The sequence below is a fragment of the Trichosurus vulpecula genome, chromosome 8 (assembly GCF_011100635.1).
Source record: "Trichosurus vulpecula isolate mTriVul1 chromosome 8, mTriVul1.pri, whole genome shotgun sequence".
Lineage (NCBI taxonomy): Eukaryota > Metazoa > Chordata > Mammalia > Diprotodontia > Phalangeridae > Trichosurus > Trichosurus vulpecula.
The window spans coordinates 168,641,556-168,668,752 of record NC_050580.1 but is presented as its reverse complement, the minus strand read 5'-3'; the positions used below and the strand labels follow the sequence as shown (position 1 = coordinate 168,668,752).

At 41.5% G+C, this 27,197-nt stretch overlaps 1 protein-coding gene across 1 annotated transcript in view; it reads right to left on the bottom strand.

Moving 5' to 3' along the window:
- The window catches only part of TNFAIP8L3 (TNF alpha induced protein 8 like 3), an 88,314-nt gene that overhangs the window by 8,969 nt on the left and 52,148 nt on the right, over positions 1–27,197 (bottom strand). The window contains exons 3-4 of the mRNA XM_036736591.1: positions 19,571–19,887; positions 19,044–19,280 (exon numbers count right to left, since the gene is read on the bottom strand). Of these exons, the coding sequence (XP_036592486.1) occupies positions 19,044–19,280; positions 19,571–19,887 (554 nt within the window). The remainder of the gene's footprint in view (positions 1–19,043; positions 19,281–19,570; positions 19,888–27,197) is intronic.

Here is a 27,197-nt window from a genome sequence, read left to right as displayed (position 1 = left end):
CCTGGGCAAGTCACTTAACCTCTATTTGCCTCAGTTTCCTTGTACCACCTACCTTCCAGGGCTGTTGTGAGGAAAGGATGAGATAAGATTTGTAAAATGCTTTGCAAACCTTAAAGTGACATATAAAGTTATCTATTATTATTATGTTCTGCAACTATCTTCGGTATCAATACCCTATTAACAATTCTTATTCTTTTCACTACTAAGATCATTCATGTTGGCAGAAAATAAAGAAACAAAATAGAGTTTAACAGCTCAGATTTCTGTCATGAGTTATCATTCCATCTACCCAAGCAGCGATCTTCCTATCCCTTCCTTAATACTCCTTTTCTCTCCAACATAGCTTATGAAATCCTTTTTGTTTTTCTTAACTTTTCTCCTCTGCCTCATCTCATTCTTAACTTCAGAACTTTTGACACATTTCTCAAAGAGCCACGTCAAACTTTTGTGTTCATCCTCCTTCACTCATTCTTGTCTTTATCTTTTGCATATATTTTTCAAACCTTTAGGATGACTCCTCTTTTCCTTTCTCTTTGAAACAGTTTCCCCTTCCCCCCCCCCCCCCGCTGGTGGAATCATAATTTGATTCTTGCGGGTTTCCCATTCATCTTTTGCTGACTTCCCCAGCAGAATTTTAGTCCATAGGATCTCACCTACTCTTTGAACACTTCGAAATTTGTTCTCCCCAAATCTAGGGGGAGACTATTGCCAGTTTTTTTTCTCTATCACACAAATCTTAGAGAGATCCCTTCACTCCCACTTCTCTGTGCTCCAACCATTCATTCAGGTGTACATTCTTCCTTCCACACTTGGCTCAAAGGTAAAGGTATTTTTCTCCCAGAGGGTAGAAGTCTCATTCTGTATGTCCTCCCTATCCCGAAAAAAAAATCAAATAGTCTCCTCCTGTAATGAAATCCAATACAAATTCACCTTGATAAAAAAAAAAGAATCAAACACCCTTTCTGCTCTCTTGATCAGGGCTTTCTGGTCTACCCTTAAATTGTCCTTAAAGGCAAAGACTCTGCCTTTCTCCTTCTTTGAAGTCCACCGTCCACCTACTGCATACACCAACATCTCTTTGAGCACAAAACCTTCTTTGCTTCTAGGCGACTTCACTAAGCCCTCTAACAATCAAGAGAAAGCTCTTCTCCTGACTTTGACCCTTTCCTATACTTCACCCCAGACTCTATACTGCCTATTCTAGCCCCAACAAGCAGCATCAATCACTTAGGGGTGCTGGGGGGATTTCATCAACTGACATTATAAATCTCTAATTCCACAAGCAGTTCAGCAGTAGCTCACCTCCTTCACAGCCTGTTCATTCAGTTGCCTTCCCACTCCCGTGATATTTCAGGACTTAGGAGAGGCAGGCAATCAAAAGACATTTTTGAATCTCTCAAGTGTCCCATCTCCTTTGTGGCAACTCCTATGTGATTCTCTCCCTCAGTATTGTCTAAAAATCCAGTCTCAGTCAGATAGTTAACAAATTCTGGGCATTGTATTAGTAGGAGGGATAGAAACTTGTTAATGCATCACTTTGGTAAATGGATTAGTTCAACAAAAATGCCAAAGTAATTTGCCTTTAAAAGTCTTTGAATACATATAGATTCAGGATATGAAATTTTAAACAGTAAACTGGACCAATGCCTGTCCTTTATTACAAAAGAGAAACAAAACATCTTTCAAAACACAGTATATACTTGTAGACACAGAAGACTTATTGACACTGAAAGGCTATATCATTTTTCTAATTTTAGACCATTACAGGGTGGAGAGGTAATGTGGGCAAAGACAATAGAGCAAAGACAGCCTTTCTTTGAATAAGAAAGATCTGGATTCCAGTTCTGCCTCTGATATATACTATCTATACTATGATCATGAGCAAGTCATTTAATTCTTTTTTAAATTAATTTTTATTTTTATTTTACAACATTCAGTTCCACAGGTTTTTGGGTTCCAAAATTTCTCTCCCTCCCTCTCCTCCTCCCTCCCCCTGCCAAGATGGCATGTAACCCAATGTAGATTCTATATTTACCTTCACATTGAACTTATTTACATAGTAGTCCAGTTGTAAAGAAGAATTATAACCAATGGAATGAATCATGAAAGTCATTTAATTCTTGAAAGGCAGGCAGCTACCCCCCAAGACAAGTCACAGAATGGTTATCTGATCTGCACCATGGAGAGGCTTCTACATTCAGAGTTCCTGGGATGAAATCACAGGTTAGGATCCTCCTCCCCCCAAAACAGCAATGGCAACAAAATGAATTAATCTCTCACGTTAGTTAATTTTACTAGAAGGAAGGATAAATTATTAGCTAATACCATTTTCCTGAGCTGAACAAGTGATGAAGAGGAAGCCAGAAGGTGCTCCTGGATGAGAGACAATTGAGCAGACGGCATTATGTGTTACTGAATGTTCCATTTAATGTTTCCTATTGAAATTTGAATTTTATGATGACATTTTTGGATCCCAATCAATCTGAATTCCAAAGAGCAGGAAAGGGATGAATTTGTAATATGTTGTTTATAGCACCTATTACGTATCCTCTGTAGTAATTCATTTTTTTTTCATTGACAGGAGATGCAAATTTTGCTGAAGGAGTTTTGAAGGGGCAAAGCCATAATCTGGATGCCCATGGAGCTCTCATTCATCCTGTCCAGCATGGTAGAGTGACAAGTGATGAGAGCCTTTGCCTGTGGCTTGTGACTGTGAAATGAGAAGCAGAAAATTTGAAGTAGAAGGCATCAGATATTTGTATTACTAGGATCTCTTCAAATGGATTTCTAGACCTTGCTGGGAGCCCTACACCATAAGCCCAATGAAGGATGCTTAAAGAAAGAGTTACTGGGCTCAGGCCTAGGTCTTTCAAATTTCTCAGAAGTAAATCTCATCCCTCTCTTGGAGGTTTTGATTATATACACCCATCTCATAGAACTCATAAACTGTTAATACTAGAAGAGACCTTAGAAACCACCCAGTGCAACTGTCTCATTTTACAAAGGAGGCAACTGAGGCCAGGAGAGGTCAGTGGCGGAACTGGAATTAGATTTCTTCTACTTAAAGGTTAGGATCACTTGTAGGGTTCTGAGATGAAGAGAGATTAGATTTTTTTTGCTTGGCCCTAGACAGCAGAACCAGGCATAGTAAGCAAAAGTTGCAGAGATGCAGATTTGAGATCAGTGTCAGGCATATCTTCCTAATGATTAGAGCAAGGATAGATTTCAGAGGAGAGAGGCTCATGAATTTAGATGGAGGAAAAGTACATATTTATTTCAAAATAATTGGTTTCCTTTGTAATTTTATGTATTTTATTTTATGTATTTAAAAAAAAAACATTATTTTGAGAAGGGGTCCATTGACTTTACCAGACTGCCAAAGGGGTCTATGACACAAAAAAGGTTAAGACATCTAGATCAGATATATCCAAAAAAAAATGGCCTGCCTTGGTCCGTTGTGAGTTCACTCTTAGTAGAGGTCATCATAAATTTGGAGCTGAAAGGGTATTCATAGGCCATCTAGACCAGTGTTGTCAAACTCAAATAGAAACTGGGGGCTATACTAATCCATACATAAGGATCCCTGCAGCCACATATTGATTTAGTTTTAAAATGTAGTGTTATTTATGTTTTTATTATATTTTATTTATTATATTAAATATTCCCCAATTCTATTTTTAAATGGGTTCTGGACACACTCAGGAATGTTGTGGCCTACATGTTTGAAACCTCTGATCTAGACCACCTCTCTTATTTTACAATGAGGAAACAGAGCCAGGGAGGTTCAAGTGACTTTCTCAAGGAAATGTAAATCATCAGCATCAAAGGCTCTGGCGCACAGTGACTCTTCCAGACTGGAAGCTCTATCCAACAGCCACACTTGGCTGCCACAGTTGTAGGAACCAGAGCCAGGGCCAGGGCTGCCACTCCCTCCAATACCCTGTCTACCTCTGCTGCTTGCATTGCTAAGGCCTCCAGCACTGCTGGTGCTAGCATTACTGACCACAGAAATGCATTTGAACCCAGGTCTTCTCACTCTCTCCACTATATCCCACTGCCTCCCCTTCCAGCAGCAGGAGAACAGAGATTGGACATAAAAGATGACACCCTTAAACTCTAGGCTAGAATTAAACTAAAGCTAATATTGATGTTTGTCTAAGGTTACCCAGTTAGTTAATAGCAAAGCCAAGACAAGAGTCTAGGTCTGCTGTTTCCCTGCTCTTTCCCATTACCACTCTGTCTTGTCCTGCCTGCTCTTCTGCTCCAACTTCCTGAGTTCCTACAAACCTCACCCTCGCCTCTGGTCCCAGACTTCCCTATTTCTGTCTAAGCAGAAAGGGAACCAGGGCAAGGTAAGGGGCGGGGTTCAAGAATTAGCAGAGCAGGGGGCAGAATCTACAGTTGCTTGGCTTTCCTCAGCTCAGGGAACCTAATCTGCTTCCTTATTTCTATAAAAAAAGTTTACTCTGCAATTATAGCCTATCAGGCATAGATTTCGAGGACCAGAGGTTCAAGTATATAGATTCCCTAGGACTGCACTTCAGAAAGCCACAGGTATCAATTTGACTCTCCTACCATGTAAATACAAGCTATTACTAACATTGCTGGTATATCCTTACAAGAGAAACTCAGTAAACTGTTTTCCTGGAGGGGCAAAAAACCAAGAATTTAGTAGAAGTATATTTTACTGATGAAAATATAACCCACAAGCTAGGGGCTGTCTACGTGGCTTTTCGGCAACTTTTAAAAATTTGGATACAATTGAAGTATGGATTTTTTTTTTCCTTGAGTGAGAACTGAGTTACAAAATGCTGGTTTGTATTAGGGTGTGTCTAGCACTTTTTGTGCTGCCAAGCTGGTCTTTTTTTTTTTTTTAAACAGTCCACACACTAGTAGATTTTCCATTAACAGGCTCAAATTTATTCGCAGGCTGTGATGCTGGAGAAACCCAAGAAGTGCTTTACATTTTCCTAAAGAGGCCTCAGGATTTATGCCATGCAGCTGCCTAAAAAGAGCATTACATGTACAGTTTTTGAAAAGGTATTTTTAATTTAGCATACTTCAATATATGTGGGGAAAGGACTTTAATTTGCCTTAGGAAGTCTCTTTAATTGGGTTGTTGAGGGAAACATGTTTTCTAGGATCTTCATCATTTTCACTTCTATACTGGTACAGAAAACAGACCAAACACCCACCTACAGAAGTATTTTTACATAAAAGGGAAGAGAAGGCAGAGACTGAAAAATCAAATAAAATCAGCTAAGTGGTGTCTTTACAGAGATTTGCAAGGGAATTCGAATAGAAGCTAATAGTAACTCATCAAAAAAATAAAGTGATCGAATGAAGGAAGAACACTGTGAAAAGCAATGATGATGTAGTTTTCCTAATGCACCAGAAAGCAGGTGCTAGGCTTTTTTATTTTTTAAAAGGCTGTGAAAAGTACAAGGAGGAAATAAATACAACATATATAACAAAGCACAGTGAAGCCTATATGGCAGATTGTATCAACTATAATGATAATGGCTGTGGTGCAGTAGAAAGAACTTTGGTTTCGGAGTTAGATGACTGCGTTCAAATCCCACCTGTGCCATTAACGGCTTGAATGACCTCCCTCAGGTCTCAGTTTCATCATCTATAAAGGAATAGGTTGGACTAGATGCCTTCTGAAATACCTTCTAGCTCTACACCAGGGGTTTCCTGACCTGGGGTCTGTGAACCTTTTTTTTTTTTTTACCAAAAAATTTTTTTTGATGGCTATATTCTGGAGTGTGCTGGAGCCAGATATACAATTGTTAAACTTTCAGTTGACAGTTACACCTCAGAAACCAGTAATCACTACAATTCAAGGCTTGATTTACTGTTTCAGTAATTGTCTAGATGTAAGAAAGTGATGGAGAAAATATTAATAATGCAAATTAAACTTAAAAGTATGTCATATGTGTGTAAGTATGTATTTATATATGAGAGTGGGTTATTAAACATTTACTAGCACATCTCCAGCTGTATTTCAATATAATTGGCTTCATCCATTCATTCAGCCGTCCATCCATCAATCCACTCCATCCATCCGTCTATGTGAAGCACTATGCTAGGTGCTGAAGCAGGTAGGAAGTTTAGAAGCTCTGCCCCTGCCTTGATGGAGCTTATAGCTTAGTAGGGAAGACAACATAGTAGAGTGAAAAGAACATTTTGAACTACAGTTTAATTGGGAAGCCATCCTTACAGAACAATCAAATGAGAGTAAATGAGTTTGCTACAAAAGAGAATGCATAGAAGGAGGGCCAAAGACAGACTGGCAGAGAACACATTATAAAGAATTGGGGGAAAGATAAGAAGGAATAGTTTAGGAGAAACAAGAAATATATTGTCTCCAATGACAAGAGACTATCCAGCAGTCCTTTCCAGTTCTAAATTCAAGACCTCAAGATATATAGGTGATTATAATATAAAATATTATAAGAGGTCCATACACAACAAAGTACAATGTGAGATCTGACAGGGAAACTCATTACTAACCTGGGATCAAGGAAGGCTTCAAGAAGGAGGTGGTGTGTGGGCTGAGCTTTAAAGAATGGTTAAGAATTCAACAGGTGAAGAGGGGGAGGGAGAACATTTCAGGCATAAGAGTGAACAAAGGCATTAAGGTAGAAAAGCATAGAACATCACTAAAGATGAATCATACCACCCACACCTCCTACCACAGAGGTGATGGACTTAAAAATCCAGAACGAGATACGCATTTTTGGACATGGCCGATGTGGGAATTTGTTTTGTGGATTAGGTGTGTTTGTTGTGAGGGTTTTTTTTTTGTTTTTCTGGCTTTTTTTTTTGGTATTTTTGCTGTTTTTATTGTTGCAGTGGGAGGGAGAGATAAGGGGAGGAAGATATCCTTTACACCAGCACTGTCATGAAGGGAGGGAAAGAGGGCAGGAAGACCTACTAGGAAGCTATTGTAAGTGCAGGCAAGTAGTTATGAGGCTCTCAACCAGTGTCAGTAATGAGGGTACAGAGATGGAAGAGATGCTATGGAGGTAGAATCTCCTTTTGGGTATGAGAAAAAAGAGTTAAAGGTAACCTCAAAGTTCCCAACAGGTAGGAAGTGACTTTGACAGAGAGAGTAAAGTTAGAAGGAAGAGGTTAAGGAGGGAAGAGATTTATTTTGGATATGTTAAGTTTGAGGTGAAAATGGTACATCCAGGTGATGATATCCTGAAGGTGGTTCAGAGGAGCAGGTTTGGAACTCTGAAGGGAGGTCAAGGTTAGAGACTGAGATTTCTAGCTCAAGTAAAATTAAGCTCTTTGAAGGCCAGGAGTCTTTTGTATTTGTCTCTGTATCTCTAGTATCTAGCACCACACCTTGCATTTAATAGGTAGGAATGTAATAAATGTCTGTCTTCTTGAAAGTTTTAATTTGAAGACATCATTACAGAAACAACTGAATGAGAGTAAATGAGCTCACCACAGCAGGGAATAGGTTGAAAGAGGGCCAAAGACAGAATGGTAATACTTCGAAGGATTGGGGAAAGGATGAGATGGAAAGGTTAGAGATGATGACAAGAAGGTAGAATATTCAGCAACAGAGAAGAGGGTTCAATTCCATTAAGCTGAGGAAGATTGTGTTCAAATCCTGGGTCTGACACCTACTACATGCATGACCTTTCTCTAGGCCTCTTTCCTCATCTCCAAAAAATGAACAGTTTGGAATATTTTGGCTTCTAAGGTCCTTTCTGGGTCCAAATCTATGACCTTAGTTGACAGCAGACAATAATTAATTTAAAGGAGGTGGTATAGTTAGATTGTACAGAAGAGAGACAGAGGTTTGGAGATGGCCTGGGAAGTTAGAGAAAGCGTTGATTTAGCTTGACTTAGTGTGTTGTCAGCAAACAGACATGATATTCCAGGAAGCTTCCCTTGTTTGAACAGCGATTTCTCTATACCATTAATTAGCTTTGTATGTGTCTGCTTTCTTTCCCCAACTAGTCTGCAAGCTCCCACAGTGATATGCACATAGGAAATGTTCAAGGGACGCATGTAGAACGGATGAATGCTCCTTCTGCCTTGCTCTCCACTTTGGATTTGCATTTGAAAGTCAAGATTTACATATGTAGGCCAATATATAATGTAGAAAGCAAAAAAAATAGTTTAATTCTTGCTTTATTTTTCTCCCTGGAAACCATCCATGAAGGTTGTTGTTTAAAAAATACGAATATGGTTTTAAATTCTTCACAGCTTGTTCTCCTAGCCTCCAAAATCCTGTGGGGAATTTTGATGCGGACAACTTTTCTACATGCCTAATCAGATCATCCATTCATAGGATCATTGCTGGGCCATCTATCAGAGCAGAAAAGTTGCTCCAAACCTGGCCTCTTCAGGATCATTTAGTTAGCTAGATTGAATCAACCATTCTTTATATCAAAATGAGCTACCTAAACTCTAAGAGAAATAGAGCTGGGGATGGCAGGGAATCAGCATAGCCTAGAAAGGTGGTTAAGGCTTTAGGGAAGAGACAGAACTTGTCACAGGATCATAAATATAGACATGGAAGGGCTTTTTAGAGGTCATCTGATACAATACTCTCATTTTATGAATGAGAAAAATGAGGCCCAGAGAGGCTGTGACTTGCCTGAGGTCACACAGCTAGAGAGCCTGGGTTTGAACCCAGGTCCTCTGACTGTAAGTGCAGCAAACTTTCTACTATGCCATGAAGGCTTGGTTTAGACCTTGAATAATGGGTAGGGGGGAGAAAAGGAGAGCACATAGGCTAGGGGTGGGGTGGGTGAGTAGAATGAGGAAAAGTAGAAAAAAGAAGGGCATATTTAAGGATGAGACAAACTTGGCTAGAGCTAGGCCTCAAAGGTTGGGCAGGATTTTGGAGAGATAAAGAGGAAGGAGGAAAATGTCTAGCCTGGGGGAATAGCATGAGCAAGGCAGTAAAGGTGGTCATTCTCCATCTCAACAAATCTAAATCATCCACTCACCAGCAATCACCATAACTCTCCCACCCTCTCCAGGCCAGGGTTTCTTAATGTGGGGTCTCAAAACCTTTTGAAAAATATTTTGATAACTATATTTCAATATAATTGGTTTCCTTCATACTGCTACCTATTTTATTTTATGCATTTTAAAACATCATTCTGAGAAGAGATCCATAGGCTTCACCAGAGGGATCCATGACACAAGAAAGGTTAAAAGCCTTCCCTAGACCTGGTTACCATAAGGCCCTGCTCCTTACTCTGAGATCACTTAACTCAGCACACATCCCTCCTACCAAAACCTCCCTACCTGCTCTCTTTCTCATTCTTGCTCAGCACTCACCCCATTTCTTTACAAAGACCTTCAGTCCATCACTCAGCCTCTCCCACTATTCTTCACTCATTCACTATGCTGAACCTAGACCCCACCTAAGACTCCTTGGTCAGCTACGGGAATGAATGTCACCTTCTCAGGAAGTCTAAACTCTCTTACCTTCCTAACTTTTAAAGGCACTGTGCTGACCCATCATCCACCCTGTTTGCTTTTCTTTATAACATTCCTGGAGGAAAAGGCAGAGCTGGACATAGTCCATCACAGATTCAAGGTGTCCAGCTTCAACCTGGCCCCAGCTGTTGTTCTCAGTCTTTCTTCTTCTTTGTATTTTCAATCAGTCAACCAGTTTTATTAAGCTACTATGTACTAGTATACATCATGGAGCACCTATTCTATTAGGGACATATATATAAAACATATGCTTAAAAAATAAAAACGACTTTAAACTGCACTAAACCTTTTGGGACACCCAGTATCTAGAAAGTAATTCGAAGTAATTGAGAATGGGGAAGCCCTAGTATCTGGGAAGATTAGGAAAGGCCTCCCGTAGGAGGTATCCCTTTGGCTGAGCTTGAAAGGAAATGAGAGATTCTAAGAGGTGGAGGTGAAGAGAGAATATATTCCATTCCAGGTATGGGGTGAGCCTGTGCAAAGGGATAGAGATAACCAAAGCAGGCACTATTAATGAGCACCTACTACATTTTACTAAGCACCTATTCTTTACGTGATGGGTGTTGGGGATACAAAACCAAAAGTGAAACAATACCTGCTGACAAGCTGAGTCATGTGTGAGGAATGATAATTAGCTGGGCTTTGAGTGTGCAAAGTGGAGTAATGTGTAGTAAAGACTGGAAGAGTAAGCTGACCCTGAGTGTGAAGAGTTTTCTAACAGCATTTACCATGGGGGTTACTCTAGACCTCTTTTCTCATTAAATTTCCCCTTCCTCTCTCTGTAAATTTTACCTCTTTGGGCTTCAGTTTTCCCACCTTAGAAACGGGGAAAACAATGCCCTTCCTTCTGGGATTGTTGGGGGGCGAATGCTTTGTAAACCTTAGAGTGATATGGAAGTATGTGGGCTGCTCACCCCCCACCCCCGAGTCTCGGTGGATGGCTTCGCCTCCTACCAGAATTGAGATCATCTGTCCAGACATCTCAGCTGTACTTCATATTTTTCCAACTGCCTACAAGACACCTCCACCTCAGATGTTTTGCTACCAACAGAAGCTTAACACAACTGAGATGGATTTTATCTTTCCCCACTGCTGTCAGAAGCACTGTCATCCTCCCAGGCTTCAAATCTTCAAAATCACCTTTGGCTCTTCTGTCTCCTTCATACCCTACATCCAATTTGTCACCATCTCCTGTCATCCAATCCTTTGGAACCTCTTCCTCTGAAATCAGCCTTTTCTTCTCCACCCCACTGCTGTCTCTGTGGCTCAGGCCCTCATCATCTCATGCTTGGATTACTGCAACAGTTTCACAGCTGAGCTCGTCTTCCGTCTGTCCCCTACTCCTCTGCACTGTCGCCAGGCTAGTCTTCCTTAAACACTTCCACCATGGCTCTCCCCTGCTCAAGAACCCCCAATGGATTCCTTTTGCCTACCACATCAAATCCAATCCTCTGCCAGGTTCCAGCTTTCTAGGTTTATTATACATAACTCCTCTTTTCTCACTTTGTGGTCTAGCCAAACTGGCCGTCTTGCTTGTTCCTCACACATGACATTCTGTCTCCTTCCTTTGGACCTTTGTACAAAGGCTGTTCCCATGACAAGAACGGAGCCGCTAGATGGTGCTTCGGACAAAAGACAGGACCTGGAGGCAGGAAGACTTGAGTTCGAATGCAACCTCACACACTTACTAGCTGTGTAACCCTGGGAAAGTCACTTAACCCTGTTGCCTCAGTTTCCTTATCTGTTAAATGAGCTGGAGAAGGAAACAGAAAACTATTCTAGTACCTTTGCCAAGAAAACTGCAAATGGAGTCACGAAGAATCAGGAATGATTGAAGCCACTGAAAAACAACGATGCCTAGGATGCACTGCATGCCTTCACTTCTGCCTCTTAGATTCCTCTCAAATCTTAGCTCGACTCTACCTCTTACAGGAGGCCTTTCCGTCCCCCCAGTTTCTGGGAGCTGGCGTCCCTCTGAAATTATCTTGTACATCTTTTGTATCTCCTTAGATACTTTTGTATCTATAAACATGTTGTTTCCCCAATACAGTGTAACTTCCTTGAAGGCTAGGACAGTTTCATTTTTGCCTTTGTATCCAGAGGGTTTCACATAGCAGGTCCTGAATAAATGTTTATTTGATTGATTGGGTTTCAAGATCCTCTAGGATCAAGCTTCAGTCTATGTATTTAACTATTTCCCATCATTCTTCAGAGAAAGTTAGCATGGCAGAGTAGATAGAGAACTGACCTTGAAACCAGGAAGACCTGGGTTCAAATGCTACCTCTGACATAATGCCACGTGACCTGGGCAGGTTGCTTAAGCTTCAAGGGCGCTAGGCCGGTGGTGCCAAACAGAAATGGGGTTACTGATCCAGACATAAGGATCCCCGTAGCCTGACAGTGACTTAGTTTTAAAATGTAATGTTATCTATGCTTTATTATATTTTTATTTGTGTTATTAAATGTTTCCCAATTACATTTTAATGTGGTTCATATGTGACACCTTTGCTCTAGTCCAGATAAACTAATAATAATATAATAATAGTAATGGTAATGATGATGGTAATAATGATGGCTAACATTTCTATAAGCTTACTGTAGGCAGTCACTGTGCTAAATGCTTTACAATTATTATCTCACAACAGTCTAGGGAGGTAGCATTAACATATAATTGGGAAATAATTAACAAAATAGATAAAAATACAATAGAACACAGATAATGTTAATATGTGGTTTTCAAAGTCAATATGCTGCTTGTAGGGGTCCTAATGTATAGCTTGCTGGCTGGTTTCCATTTGAGATTGACATCACTGCTCTAGGCAACTGTCTAAGACTATACATTGCAGAGAAAGTTCTGACTTGCTTTGGTAGGAGGAATTTATTATACTAATGAAATCATTGGACTAGTCCCTATCTTCATTGACAAGCTGACATTAGTATCTGTAAATTTAAGTGCATTACCAAAAATTGTAAATGATGTAGACTTTAATATTTGTTGAGTAGTGTGTATGTGTACATGTGTGAATGTGTGTGTGTATGAAGGTTCTTAATGGCTCACATGTCAAGGACAATGCCAAGAGCCATGTTGGGTTAAAGTGGGTTATAGCTTGTTGCTGAAAGAAATATGGCATGAGGAGTTCTCAATACCAATAACATCACAGATCCAGTCCCTATTCCTGCTCCCAGGAGCACATTCTGCTTCAGTCAGGGTAGTCTGCACAGTGCCTCTCATCAATACCATAATTACTTCTGCCTTTGCTCAAGATATTCATGTCACCCCTTCCATTACCTCTCCAAATCCCATTTAAGTCCCCCCTCTTCCTTAGAGCCATCTCTGACAATGAAGGGACCCCATGAAGGTGGCATCATGAAAAGGGCACACTGGCTCAGGAGTCAGAAGACCTGGCAACTCCTACCTGTATGACTTTAGGCACATCTCCTAATCCCCCAGCATCTCAGCCAGTCCCTCTCCTGTAAAATGAGGAGGTGGGACTAGATGGCCTCTGAGGTCCCTTGCAACTTGAGATCTATGAGCCTATGAACTCTCATCTAAAACCATCTTCCTCTAGAGTCAGCATTGTATAGTTTAACACTTAGCTGCTCTTATGTAGGGCAGCTAGGTGGCACAGTGGATAGAGTGCTGGCCCTGGAATCAGGAAGACTCATCTTCCTTAGTTCAAATCTGGCCTTAGACACTTACTAGTTGTGTGACCTTGGGCAAGTGACTTGCCTCAGTTTCCTGATCTGTAAAATGAGAAGGAAATGGCAAACTACTCCAGTATCTTTGACAAGAAAACCCCAAATGGAATCACAGACACAACTGAAAAATGATTGAAAAAAAGCCGTTACCTCAGATGTGTTAGTTTTATCTCCCTACAACTAGGTTTAAAAGACAACATTTAATGGATGCATTTTTCTTTACTGAAATCATTTCTGGGAACAGGAGTTAAAAAAAAAACAACAACCCTCACTCACCTCTCCAAAAAAGACAAAGTATGACAATTACGCAAAACCAGCTGACACACTGACTGCATCTGACCTTCTGCCCTAGAAGTCCCCCTCCTCACCACCAGGGTGAGGTAGGCACATTTCATTTTCTATTTTTGGTAATTTTATTGGTTTTCCATTTACTCAGTTTGACTTTCAGTTATTTTTTTTTCATTTCCATTCTGGTAGGCATTGTGCATATTTATTGTTTTCTGGGATCAGAATCAGTTCATAAAAATGCCCCCCATGTTTCTCTGGGCTACTCATGTCCATCCTTTCATAAGTAACTTTATAGTGTCTTCATCATCACATCTCTGGTACAAATATTTGCTGAATGATGTTTCTCTTAAATAGTATTTAGCACAGCATCAGGGGATGAGACATTTAATAGATATTTCCTAAAATGATTGGGTTGAGAGCTGAAAAGGCCCTTAAAAATTTGCTGATTCAACTCCCTCATTTCACATCAGAAGGAAGGGAGGCCTAGAGCTTAGTAACTTGTCCAAGATCACAGAGGCAGTTAAATAGCAGAGACAGGATTTAAACCTAGGTCCTATGATTCCAAATCCACATGATGCTGCCTCATTTTTAGGGGGGTCCCGTGACTCAACAGGCATTGCAGATTCCTGGTGAAGCAACTCTAACTATATAAATGGGCAACAGTTCGGCAACCTCTAATTTTGGATAATTTCTGAGGGCATAAAGGTTAAATGACTTGCCCAGGGTCACAAATGTACTAAGTGACTAAGGTGGGATTTGAACCAGGCCTTCCTGACCCTAAGTGTAGCATACTATCCACTAAGCCAACACCCAATACACAAAGAAGTGGATCTTTGTCTTGTTCTTATTGGGCCACATGGCAAAGCTTGGTGGTAAGTGACCTGGGGTGGAGTAGCAGGAATAGCAGCAGTTGCTGTACGAATTCTGCTTCTAGCTTGACTTCAAACCAAGCCTCAGCATTAAGCATTTCTATGCGCTGATTTTCAGTGTATAAAAATTGCTCATCTCAGCCACCGTACAGCAGGGAAGACAGTGCAGTGCCAGTGGGCCATACGTTTGATTGCCTGGAAAATCTAGGAGGGAGGGTTTGAGGGGACACTCTTTTTCCCTCAGCTAGGGGTGGGGTACATTATGGCATCCCTCTGAGCCAGAAAAGGAGGGCTGAGATCATTAATATTGATTCTCCAGTTGCTTCTCAGGAAAAATTCTCAATCACCCCAAAGCTAAAAGTCTCTAGCATGTCTGAGAGGTTAATGGTGGGTTTGCTGGTGGAAAGACTGCCAAGTTGGGTCTCTGGAAGGAATCCAGTGTTCCATAAATGCTGGCGTTTTCCTAATCATGAAAGCTATAAAACTTTAGGAATATGCAGAATTTCTCCAAAAGAAGCAGAATGACAGGCACAGGGGATAGAGCTCTGCACTTGAAGATTTGAGTTCTAATCCTGTCTCAGACATTTACTAGGGAAAATCACTTCACTTCTTCTCTGAGCCTCAGTTTCCACATCTGTATAATGCAGGGGTTGGACTTGATGGCCTCTTAGGTCTCCTCTAGCTTAAATGTTACAACCCTGTGAAATAGCATATGTTTCCTGAAGGATGAATAGCACATAAAAACAAATTAAAAATTTAAGCCTCTTCCCCTTCCCAAAGTTGCAGGGAGTTCCAGGACATGGAAATTTGTATGACAGACACTGGGGATAGAAGACGCTCAGAGAAGAGGGGCCTAAGAGGAGAGTCAGAGAACTATGGATGTCTGACTCACCTTTGTCAACATTTAGAGCAGAGTCAAAAAAAATACACCCCTCTCCCTTTTCTGTAGAGGTGGTGACTATAGATGTGGAATATTGCATATACTGTCACAGACTTTCAATTTGTTGTTTGGATTTGCTGAACTGTTTTTTCTTCTCTCTTTTCTCCCTACTCTTTGTTACAAGGCCTGATGGTTGGAGGCTGATGGAGCGGTTGAGAGAGGGTTACAATCAGAAAAGAAAGTGATGTACAAACAAGATATTCCTCACTCTCCCCAAAAAAGACTAAAAAGGAAGTATGGGAAGTTATCTAACAACAACAACTTAACGTGGTCCTGAAAGGGATGGGATTCTGGATTAAAGTAAGATGGTCTTCACAGTCAAATCTGAAAGCTCCTGATATGGCATGTGAAAACACACATACATGCACACACAGAGATGGATGCACTCAGGAAGGTACCCACACTCTGTCATGCATACCCAATCAATGACATAGATGATACAAATAAATGCTTAAGGTCAATACAGTAAGGTTCATATAACTACAAAAATAAATGCTGACAAATACACACACACACACACACACACACACACACCTCAAATTATAATGAGGGCTAGTTCCCTCATTTACAAAATGAAAAAGTTAAACTAAATGACCTCTAAGGTTCTTTCAGCTCAAAATGTATGATTCTATGCTTTTATAAACAGGGAACAATTATAAGCAAATTCATTAATTAGGATCCTGTTTGTAATTAAATTTAAAGGATAATCATTTATTAAATTATGGGTCTATGCTTCATGAAAACTGACCTAAAAAGTATGTGAGTAGTTCACAGATATTTGTGTTATGGGAGGTCTTTTGGAGGGGTGAGGAGGAAGAGGGATGTGGGGACCTCCCTGTGTGGACATTCCCCCTACAGAGGGGATTGGCAAATCATCTGTAGCTGATGTGCTTGGGGCACCAACAGATTAAGCAATCTGTATTTGTTGGAGGCAGGATTTAAACCCAGTACCTGACTCCAAGGTCCTTTCTACTCAATATTAACTACAATGTCTCTCAGTCAGAAGGGCTGATAAATTTTCAGTTAGTCAGTCAATGAATATTTGTTAAGTGATGTCTATGTGCTGGGCACTAAGTTACCCAATGAGGATACAAAGAGGCAAAAGACAGTTCCTGCCCTCAAGGAATGAGGAGATTTACAATCAAGCTACAGGATGATTGCAACTTTGTCACAGGATACCCTATTATAGGAACTGGGGATAGTTAACCTGATGAAGAGACAACTTGGGGGGAAATATGATTACTATCTTCACAAATATGTGAAATAAGAATGAGATTATTTTATGGCTCCAGAGGACCAGTGGCCAGAAGTTGCCAGGAGGCAATTTTTTTATTTAATATACAAAAAAAAGTAATTAGAGTCGTCCAAACATGGAATAGGATGCTTTAGGAAGGAGTTAGTTCCTTGTCACTGATGGATAACCATTTATCTATCGGGGATGTTATATAGGTGAGTCATGCTTCTGGTAGGAGTTAAATAAGATGACCTCTGAGGTACCTCCCAACTCTTAGATTCTATGATATACTTGTTTCACTTAAGAGATAAAGTATATTCTCGATGACTGTAAACAATTGAAGTAAATAATTTATATGATTGACAGGAGAAATGTAACTCCAACCCCCAAATGAGTTTGCTAATTAATGGCTGGTAGCTTTTCAGGGTCCTCTTGACATAATCATTATTCATAGATATACACAAGCAGTGCTGCTTTAGTGAGAAGTGGGGGGGGGCAGGGATTAAAAGCACAGGGAGTGGTTGCTTCAAATCTGCTTCTTTCCTTCATTTGAGAAGATACAAGCTACTCTAGACTACCACTCCCTCCTTTCCTTTTCAATCCCTTCATCTTCTTTCTCTCCCCTCCTTTTTCATTTTCTGACCCTCTCCCCTTTTCTTTTCTTCCCCTACTTCTCCTGCCAAAAGGCCACAGTATTAAATGGACAGGACTGCAGCAATGCTGTCAGGGTTTGTTGATGAAGTCACAGGATTTTAGAGCTGGGTGGGACCATAGACACAATTTAATCCATCCCTCCCCCCTTTCATAGAAGAAGAAACTAAAGCTCAGAGATGTGAAGCAATTTGCCCAAGGTCACACAAATAGTAAGAACAGAGCTAGGATTCAAACCCAGGTCCTGACTCCAAATACAATGCTTTTTCCCACTTTTCCTTTGGTTGGAAGAACATTCTAAGTCTTACCCTGTCTCTCCCCTCTACTTCCTCCCAAACTCTAACATATAGATCCACACATAGATATACCCAAATATAAGGTGTGACTATGAAGCAATGAGATCAATTTCTTAAACTAAATATGAGGATGGGTCTCAATTTATGGTCATGCCTCAGAGATGTACAGATATATACATATGTACAGGAGCACAACTATAGATCAAACACATAGGCAAGCAGCACTCAGAGATACCAGGGAAGTCTCCTGCTCCATTCCACCTGTCACACGTGTGGGGACCAGAGCCACACTAGGAGGTTGTTAGGCACGTTTTGGACCCTAGTTTAACTTTAGTTTGAACCAGCCCAGGGCTCTGTGTCTGTTACAGGAAGGACCTGCCACAGTATAGGAGTCTGCCTTCTGTAGGAGTGAGAGTTTAAGGCTTCGTGTTGCAGGTAGTTTTTTCTACTCCATTGGTATGGGTCCTCTGGTTGCCTGAGGCTCTTTCCTGACAGACGACAATCAGTGACAGCTGGAGGCTGGGTTTATGGGAGCCTCTGATTTTTCTATTCCCTGCCTTTCGTCCCCAGGGCTGAAGATCTCTACGTATATCCTCACAGATCCTCACACTCAGAAGAATACGTGGGAAGACTAGGTGAGAGAGAGCATGATTTGGTGAGTTAGAGCGTGGGTGAATGGTCATAGAGATAGGAAGAAGAGGGGGTTGATTTAAAAGAGTGAGTTGATGTTTGGATGATAAGGACTGTAGGTGGACAGGAGAGGCTGAATGGTCGGCAGATCACCAGAGGATGCTGGTTATTTCCTAATTCAGAGCCTCGGGAGGGGTGAAGGGATGCAGAACAATCCATCCTCAGCCAATGTTAAAAAAGCCGCCCGGTCTGTTCCCTTCCCCCTCCCCCACCCCCACAGCACACACTTCTCTCTCTCCACGTCTTCCTATCCCCTAAGAGTGCTCGCTTATACCTTCTGCCCCACCTTGTAGATTTGGGATAGACCCAAACTCAGAACAATAGTTCTGAGAGGGAGAAAAATACAATTTCTAGAGACCAGAATACACAAGGCATTGGTTTCTCGTCTTGTCACTCTCCACGGAATTGTTCTAAACTCCACCTTTTATCTTCCCTCACTTCAGACCTGAATCACCTGCTATACATGCTATCCCTTCTGCCTAAGGGCTCTTTCAGCCAGCATTTGGAAAGAAAATTCAAAGGGCAGATATTTTGCAATGCTTCATGCGGCACACTACAAGTATTTTCCAAACATTCCCCCCACCCTCCTGCTTCCTGGGGAAGAAGAGTGCAATACAAGACTTGGGTAGTTCCGAGTCCAGTGCCCACCTCTCCACACTGGCACCCCTGACACATTCTGCAACTATATAAGTTGATTGGGAGCCAAGAAGGATGAAAACCCGCACACGCGCACGCACACACGCAACCAGCTGGTTAAAAAATTCTATCTTACAGAACTAATTCCGCCTTCTGTGAGCCAGTCCCTCTGCTAGAGAAATCCCTGCGATTTCTCTCCCCGCCTCCTTCCCCCTTCTTCTATCCCCTCCTCCCCTTAGCAACCTCTGCCACTCCAGGCTTACCTGCCGCGGAGACGGGCTCGCCCTCGCTCAGCTCCCCGGAATCCGAATCCATGGTGCGGGCCGGTCTCCAAGCGCGCTCCCTTCGGCCGCTCGCCCTCCTGCGGGGGCTCCCGTCTACCCGTCCGCCCTGCCGACAGTCTGGCTGGCTGGCTGCGGGCGTCCCGGGGGGTGCCTCCGCTGTGCGCGCAACTCCCGAGGAGGAGGAGACGGCGGAGGCGGAGGCGGCAGCGCCTGCGGCTTAGGAGGGGAGCGGCCCCGGAATCCAAGGGAGCGCAAGGCTGGGGCTCCCCAGCTCCGCGCCCTCGCTGCTGGGCTCCCTGGAGCGGAGCGGGCAGCTGCGCAGCGCAGCGCACTGCACGGCAGGGTTGAGCAGAGCTGAGTAGCTCTAGGTCAGTTTGTGCCAGCGAAAGAAGAACGTGGGGCGGAGGGCTGGGACGCAACAGGAAAGAGAGAAAGGGGGTTGGGGCTCGGGGGATGATGGGGGGGTGGTGCGGGGGGAGGTTGGGAGGCGGGGAGGAGAGAGCAACGTTCTTTGAAGCCTGTTGCAAGACTTACATTAAATATCCCAGAAGCGCTGCCCTCCTCTCGGGCCCCTCCTCGCGCCTGCCCGCTGCTTTTAGCTGAAGTTGCTGCTTGGCAGGGTGGTGCGGTGGCTTCTGCCGAAACCGCCGCTTCCCAATTTCCGAGCCAGGTCGGTAAGAGGCTCTTATGGAAAATATACTTCTCCCTTCGAACTGTCGCTTCCCATCCCCCCCCCTTCTCCCAGTGAGAAGTCTGTGGGCCCGGGAAGAGCTGGGTGAATGGGGCGGTTAAGCCGGCAATCTGGATGCCAGGCTCCTTACTGCTTTCCGAAGTGGAAGCAAATGAAGTAATTTAACAGTTTTTGACCCTGAGCAGAGAGTCTTTACTGAGATGGAGAGAGAAGTTCCTTTTACCTGGGGACAAAAGTTGATCTAGACAGCACCCGATTCTTGCGAATAAATGATTGATGCAGTCAGTTCTGTTATGTTCTAAGAGCTTGGCTGTCTTTTTTTTTTTCCCCATCCTCAGCCAAAAACAGGGGGGTGGGGATAAGGGAGAGAATTCTAGCTTGGCGGGGAGGTCAATGTAAACGACCAGAGTTAGGAGGTGGACTGTCTTGTGGGAGGGACCGGCAAGGATGTATTCAATTATTAAACGCTTGCTGTGTACCAGACGTTGTGCGAGATCCTGGAGATACAAAGGCAAAAACAAAACAGCCCCTGTCCTCTAGAAGCTTACTTCTGTTGCACAGGATCACATTTAGACCTGGAAGGAAACTTAGAGATTGTCAAGTCTGACCCCCTCATTTTAGGAATGAGGAAACTGAGACACAGAAAAGTTAAATGACTTACCCAGGGCCACACTGCTATCACGTATCGGAGGCAGGTCGTTCTGACTAAATCTAGTGCCATACCCACTATGTCGTTTAAAAAAAAAAACCATACTATGTGCCCGCTATGCTAAGCTCATGGTATGCAAAGATGAGAGAAAAGATTCCTTCTCTCAAGGCACTTCCATTCTACTGAATTAATCAATTTAATTCAGTTCAACAAATATTTGTTAAGGGCACGTAAAGCATTTTTGCTAGGTTCAGTATTTACATAAGCTCTGGTCTGTTTTCCCCTACCATCTAAACAGAAGTCCAGAGCTAAGTGCACTCTTTTCTTGGTTACTCTATGGCGATAGAGGCTTGCTTTTTGAAAGGTTCTTCTTATAGAATATTTCCATTAGTGTTTACCATAGTGGTTCTTTAACCAAAACACATTTATTTTGCGAGAGAGTTGATGTCAGCATCGTAAAAAAAAATTATTTGCTGATTGCTTAGAGCCTGAAAATTGCTAATGGCTATCAGTGTGCTTAGGGATGCAAACTAAATTGTTTATTGACCTTAGCAAAAAAGTAATTAGAAAATGGAAACGTGTAATATACCCCAAAGCCAGACAAATGACTTTCGCATTTCCCTCTTTCGAATTATTTGCACCATTTCTTCTCCTCAATCTGTGGGGATAAATCCTGCCTCAGACACTTAATAGCTGTGTGATGCTGGACATCTCCTTTAATCCGTCTCAGCCTTAGTTTCCTTAATAGTAAAATGATAATAATAGCACCTGCCTCACAGGATAGTTGTGAAGATTGAGTGATGTAAAGTTATCTCTGAGATGGAATCCACCCTCTGGCACTTTCTAGATGTGTGAGCCTGGGCAAGTCACTTAGCCTCTGCTTCCTTAACTATAACATGGAGATAAAAATAGCACCTACTTCGGAAGATTTGTTGTGAAGATCAAGTGAGATAATATTTGCAAAGCACTTAGCACAGTATCTGCCACATGTTAGGGGCTTGTAAAATACTTTGCAGACTTAAAGCACTACACAAATGCTAGTTATCGTCATTATCATCTTCATCAGTATCATAGGATTTTAGAATTGAAAGTAATTTTATAGGTTTAGTCCACAGGTAGGGAGCCAGTGGCCTTGAGGTCACATGTGACCTTCTAAGTCCTTGGGTGCAGCCTTTTGACTGAGCCCAAGTTTTACAGAACTAATCCTTTTATTAAGGGGATTTGTTCTGCGAAGTTTGGATTCAGTCGAAGGGCCGCATTTGAGGACCTGGAGGGTTACCCATGGCCTCGAGGCCACAAGTTTCCCACCCCTGGGTTAGTCCAACCTCTTATCTCATGCTGAAATCCCCTCTAAAACATCCTTAACTCTGACTCATCCTGTATTTGAACACTTAAAATGACAGGGGAATCATTGCCTCACCAGGCATCTCAGTCCATCCTTGGACAGCTCCAATTATTAGAAAGTTCTTCCTTAATTTAAGGAAGTTTGCCTCCCTGAAACTTCCACTAGACCTTTCCTGCTCCCCTTCCCCTCATTAAAACTCACTTGACCCCAAGGTCTTGCTGTGAAACTTCCTAGGTAACTTAACAAACAAATCCTCAGTATGGTGATTCTGGATGGTGAAGACGTAAGGCATTGCCAATACTGCTAAAAGAAGTGTGTTTTTAAAAGAGTTTTCAATGCTTTAAGCCAAAAAATTTCAATCACTGTGACAGTTTGGAAGGGAAGCTTTTAGGTTTCCCTCAAATGTCATCACTCTGCCTGGCCTCAGAAAAGAGTAATTTTTCAGAAGGGACTGAATCTGAAAACAGTTAGGCAAGGTAAAGTAGGGAACTAAGATGGGGTGATCAGAGTCTTGCCCAGGGCTCTGAAATTGGAAGGTGCTTATAGCCCTCCTGAAGAGTAGAATCTGCTGAACTTAACATTTAATTAGCCTGAATAGTTAAAATAGGAAGCTATCAGATGTATTTCTTTGTCTCACTCCCCACTCCTACACTGATCTTTCCAGTCTTGCTGTGTCACTGTGTCTCTCCCTTGGTGCATGGCATCCTGGGGTCTTATCTTCCAACAATTAAGTTTGTTAATTTGAGGGTATGTTTTGTTTTGCTTGCTGAGGATGCCAAAATTACTAAAGTCTCTATTAGGTGAACATCCAAATAATTGAAATTTGTTTTCTACCCAATCAGTCTGTCAATAAATATTTATTAAGCAACCACCATATGCTAGGCACTATGATAAGTCCTGAGGATAAGAGAAGCAAAAGACATTCCCAAATCAGATAATCATAATAGTTATATAACTAATTATAGCATTTTAAGGTTGACAGAGTGCTTTACAAATATTATGTCATTTGTGCCTCAACTGTGCACAGTAAAACAATATTTATGCACTTTGGAGGTGTATTATACCCTTTTAGCCTTACAAATGCCCCCTTACCTCCCCCCACCCTAACTGTCAGGGAATGCCTCACCTAGTCCATTATTACTGGTTCACTCTGGTTCTCCACCCCCTCCATGCTTCACTCTATCCTTGCTCCTCCCCTTCCCATCTGCATGCCTAGGAAGCTGCCTGGCCCTCCTGTACACCAGAATCCTGTTAATACTACTCTGGAAAGGGCATGTCATTCTATTCCCCAGTGACTTCATTCACCATCCTTCCAAAGCAAAATAGTCTTCCCCATTAGAAAGTAAGTTCCTTTAGAACAGGTACTTTTGTGTTCAGCACCATGCTTCCCATATTATAAGCACTTAAAAATGCCTTTTCATTTATTCAGTTTTTGCAGGTAAGAAACTAAAGCTTTGATAATCTAAAGTCACAAAGCCAACAAAGGATTTGAACCCAGATTGTTTTGATTATGGCCTTCTGGATAGCTTGACAACACTTGGGACTTTCAGCTTCAATAACTATATACATATAGAGCACATTATTCAGTCAACAAGAATTTATGAAACTCTTACCATGTGCCAGGCACATAGTACTAAGCACTGGGCATAAAAGACAAATACTTTACAATTTGCAAAGCACTTTCCATTAGTGTTTTCTCAAATATCCGACTGCCGCACATAAAACTTTCTTTCATTGTTGAGACCCTTCCTCACCTTTTGCAGACCTTGTTGCATTTCAGAAAGGGACAGGTTAATCTGAACTGAAGGGTGTAGGAGATTCAGAAATACTACAGAGACATTAATTCAAAATGTAGCAGTGAATGAGCCAATGGGGAACCAGATTTGTTGGAACACATACCAAGGTAAAGAAAATAATAGGAGAGCACATTTACTGAAACAGCAATTAATCATTGTATATTTACTGAGCACCTATTATGGCGTAAGGCACTGGGCTAGGCACTGTGGGATATGGCTAAGGGGCCTTGAAAAATCTATTAAGTGAGTCTTTAGCTAATTTATGTGAAAATTTCCCCACCAATCTGTAAATGCCATAATCACTAATTTCAGTATAGCAGTATAGCATAATGGCAACCAGAATATGGAGTTGAACAATAAAGAACCTAAATCCTAGCCAAATAAAACTTTTGTTGGAGTTTCCTATGTGACACTCACAGGCCGTTGTCATGAGAGAGCAAAGCAAAAAGGAAATAGTCATTGGCATGTGTTTCAATTATGCAAAAGAACGAGGAACATTAGGGGAAAATACCTTATCAGTATCCTCACCATGGAAAAATCTGTGTGCAAGAAGGAAGTCCCTAAAATAGTATCCAAGAATCACTGGACGAGATAAGAGTCAACATCCTTCTGAAAAATACTCAAGCCAAGGTGGTAAGATCCCTTTAGATCTTTACAATCAAATATTAGGAGGTAATTTTTAATTTTAAAGAATATTTTTATTTATTCTTTAAATATTTCTCAATTACATTTAAAAATTTTTTAACAATCACTTTAAAGAATTTTGTTTTCCAAATTCTCTACTTCCCATTTCTCCCTCACCTCTTAAGAAAGTAAGCAATATGATATTGATTATACATGTGAAATCATGCAAAACACATTCCTATGTTGGCTTTGTTGCAAAAGGAGCATACACACACATAAAAAAGAAAAATAAGGAAAGTGAAAAAATTATGCTTCAATCTGCACTCAAGCATTCATCAGTTCTCTCTCTGGAGGTGGATAGCATTTTTCATCTTAAATCTTTTGGAATTGTCTTGGATCTTTGTATTGATCAGAGTAGCTGAGTCTTTCACATTTGGTCATCATTATAATATTGTTGCTGCTGTGTACAATGTTCTCCTGGTTCTGCTCACTTCATTTTGCATCAGTTCATATAAGTCTTCCCAGGTTTTTCTGAAACCATCCCCCTTGTCATCTTGTAGCACAGTAGTAATTTCATCACAATCTAAATGAATCTAAATGGTAACTTCTTCAGCTATGCCTCAATTGATGGGCATTCCTTCAATTTCCAATTCTTTGCCACCACACAAAGAGCTGCTATAAGTATTTTTTAATGTATAGTTCCTTTCTTTTTGCTCTTTTTGGGACACAGACCTAGTAGTGGTATTGCTGGGTCAAAGTGTATGCACAGTTTTGTACCACTTAGAGCATAGTTCTAAATTATTCTCCAGAATGGTTGCATCAGTTTACAATTCCACCAAGAGAAGCACATGGATTTTAAAATATTACTATTGGTTTTTTTACCCTTACTAAGTCATATTTTAAAGGAAAATAGCAGCCAAGCAACAGAAATATATCTTTTGTAAGTACGTCTTGTGCAAACACATCTGTGTTTAGAAACATAAATAATAAACAAGAGCCATTCTTTCTAACTTAGTAATATTTAGTTCATTGAAACCATCTCCATTTTTCACTAGTCCTGTCTCTCTCACTTATTGGATAGAAAGGTGGTTGGTATGAATCACCATTAGTTTCAGAAATTGTATATGTAAAACTGAGCAGTTTCTTTTCTCTCTTTACAATTGTTCTGTTCCCAGGGTCTGTAAGCCCTAGAGAGAGGGTTTGTACACCAGAAGGAGGTCAGCCTACTGAATATAGTGGACAGAGTATGGGTTTTTGAGTCAGAAAACCTGGTTTACTATCCTGTCTCTGATGCTTAATTCAGATACATCATTGGGCAAGTCACTTGACATGCTAAATCTCAGTTTCTTCATTTACAAAAGGAGGGGATTGGATTAGAAGTCCCTTCCAGCTTCAGACCTATGCCATGCACTGTGGAGATGGTGGTAGGTACTTGACAAATATTATCTCTTGATCCTCACAATAACCGGGGTGGTAGGTGCTATTGTCCTCCTTTTATAGCTAGTAAGTATCTGAAGGCAGATTTTAACTTAGGTTTTCCTAATCTGAGGTTCAGCACCAGGGTAAAGTGGCAGTCCAAGAAGAAGCCAGGTTAGCTGGGACAATCCCCATTTTTTTTTGCGGGGAGAAGGCAGGGCAGTTGGGGTTAAGTGACTTGCCCAACGTCACACAGCTAGTAAGTGTGTCAAGTGTCTGAGGTCAGATTTGAACTCAGGTCCTCCTGACTCCAGGGCCAGTGCTCTACTCACTGTGCCACCTAGCTCCCCTGACAATCCCCTGATAATTTCTATTTTTCCTAGTAATGGGTAGTTTTCTTTGTTTCTACCTTGACTACCTTGACAAAACTGTCTCTCTACCCTAGATTCAGGTTTCTGAAAGTAGCTGTAGAAAAACTGGGAAGCATTATTTTTTGCATAGTTACAACATTTCTCCACTTTAATTGGCTATATCTTGATTCCAAAGGGATAATAGTATCCAGGAGACAGTCTTGGAGACAGGGCACAGAGATGGGTCCTCCCTCCCTCTCATTTCTTAGGGAACATGTTGCTTAATGTGATAGAAAAAAATTGAGCTCATTCTTTCTTCTCCAGAGAAAGCCAAGAAAAGGATTAGTATCCAACAAGGTCATTGTTACATAAGTGAAGACATTTATGTTAATGATAGGTTTTTGAAGAACAAGCCCTATTCTCTGACCCACTAGTCAGGGAGGGGGCTTGCATAAATTAACAGAGAAGAAGGATATAAATTTATATGGCCCTTTTGAGAAGTCTATGTTCCAGCCAAACTGAACTTCCTGCCAACTGTTCCTCACACTCTTAACACTCCATTTCCTTCTTCTGTGGATTCACACAGGTTGGCTTCCATATTTACACACTCTTCTCAACTCTACCTCTCAGAACCATTGTCTTGCTTCAAGCCTGAGTTCAACTGTTGCCTCCTCTGTCAAACCTCCCCAGACTCCCCAGTTGTTAGTGATTTCTAACCTCAATTCTCCCTCCAGTACCACCATATTATCTGTATATGTATAGATCATGTATATACCTCCAGTAGAACGGGAGCTTCTTGAGGGCAGGTACTGACTCATTTTTGTCTTTGTACTTTCAGTGGCAATGCCTTTCACATAACAGGTGCTGAATAGATGTCTGCTGAATTGAATGGATGGAAACCTCCCAATACACTTCCTGACATCCTGTTCAATGTCTTCATACTTAGTAGGATAGGAAGAGATAGGGTTGTGCTCCCCACCCCCAAAAGTCAGTATTCTCTTCTAGAGACTCTGACAGCTTTCTAAGTGGATGCTATACTTCAATTAGCTCTAAAAGCAGTGGGCCTAAGATGCTGTCCAGCCCATATTCCACCCTGGCCAGGCTTGCTAAAGGGTTATATCTTGCTGCAGAAGCACTCATGTTGTTTCAAAAGCCATACAAAGGAACTTTTGTTAGAGGGCTCAGTGCAACTTCATTGAGAGAGTAGTCACTATATGTTTCCTGGCCTGACTACCTTTTTGCCTTCTGCAGACTGGTTGTGC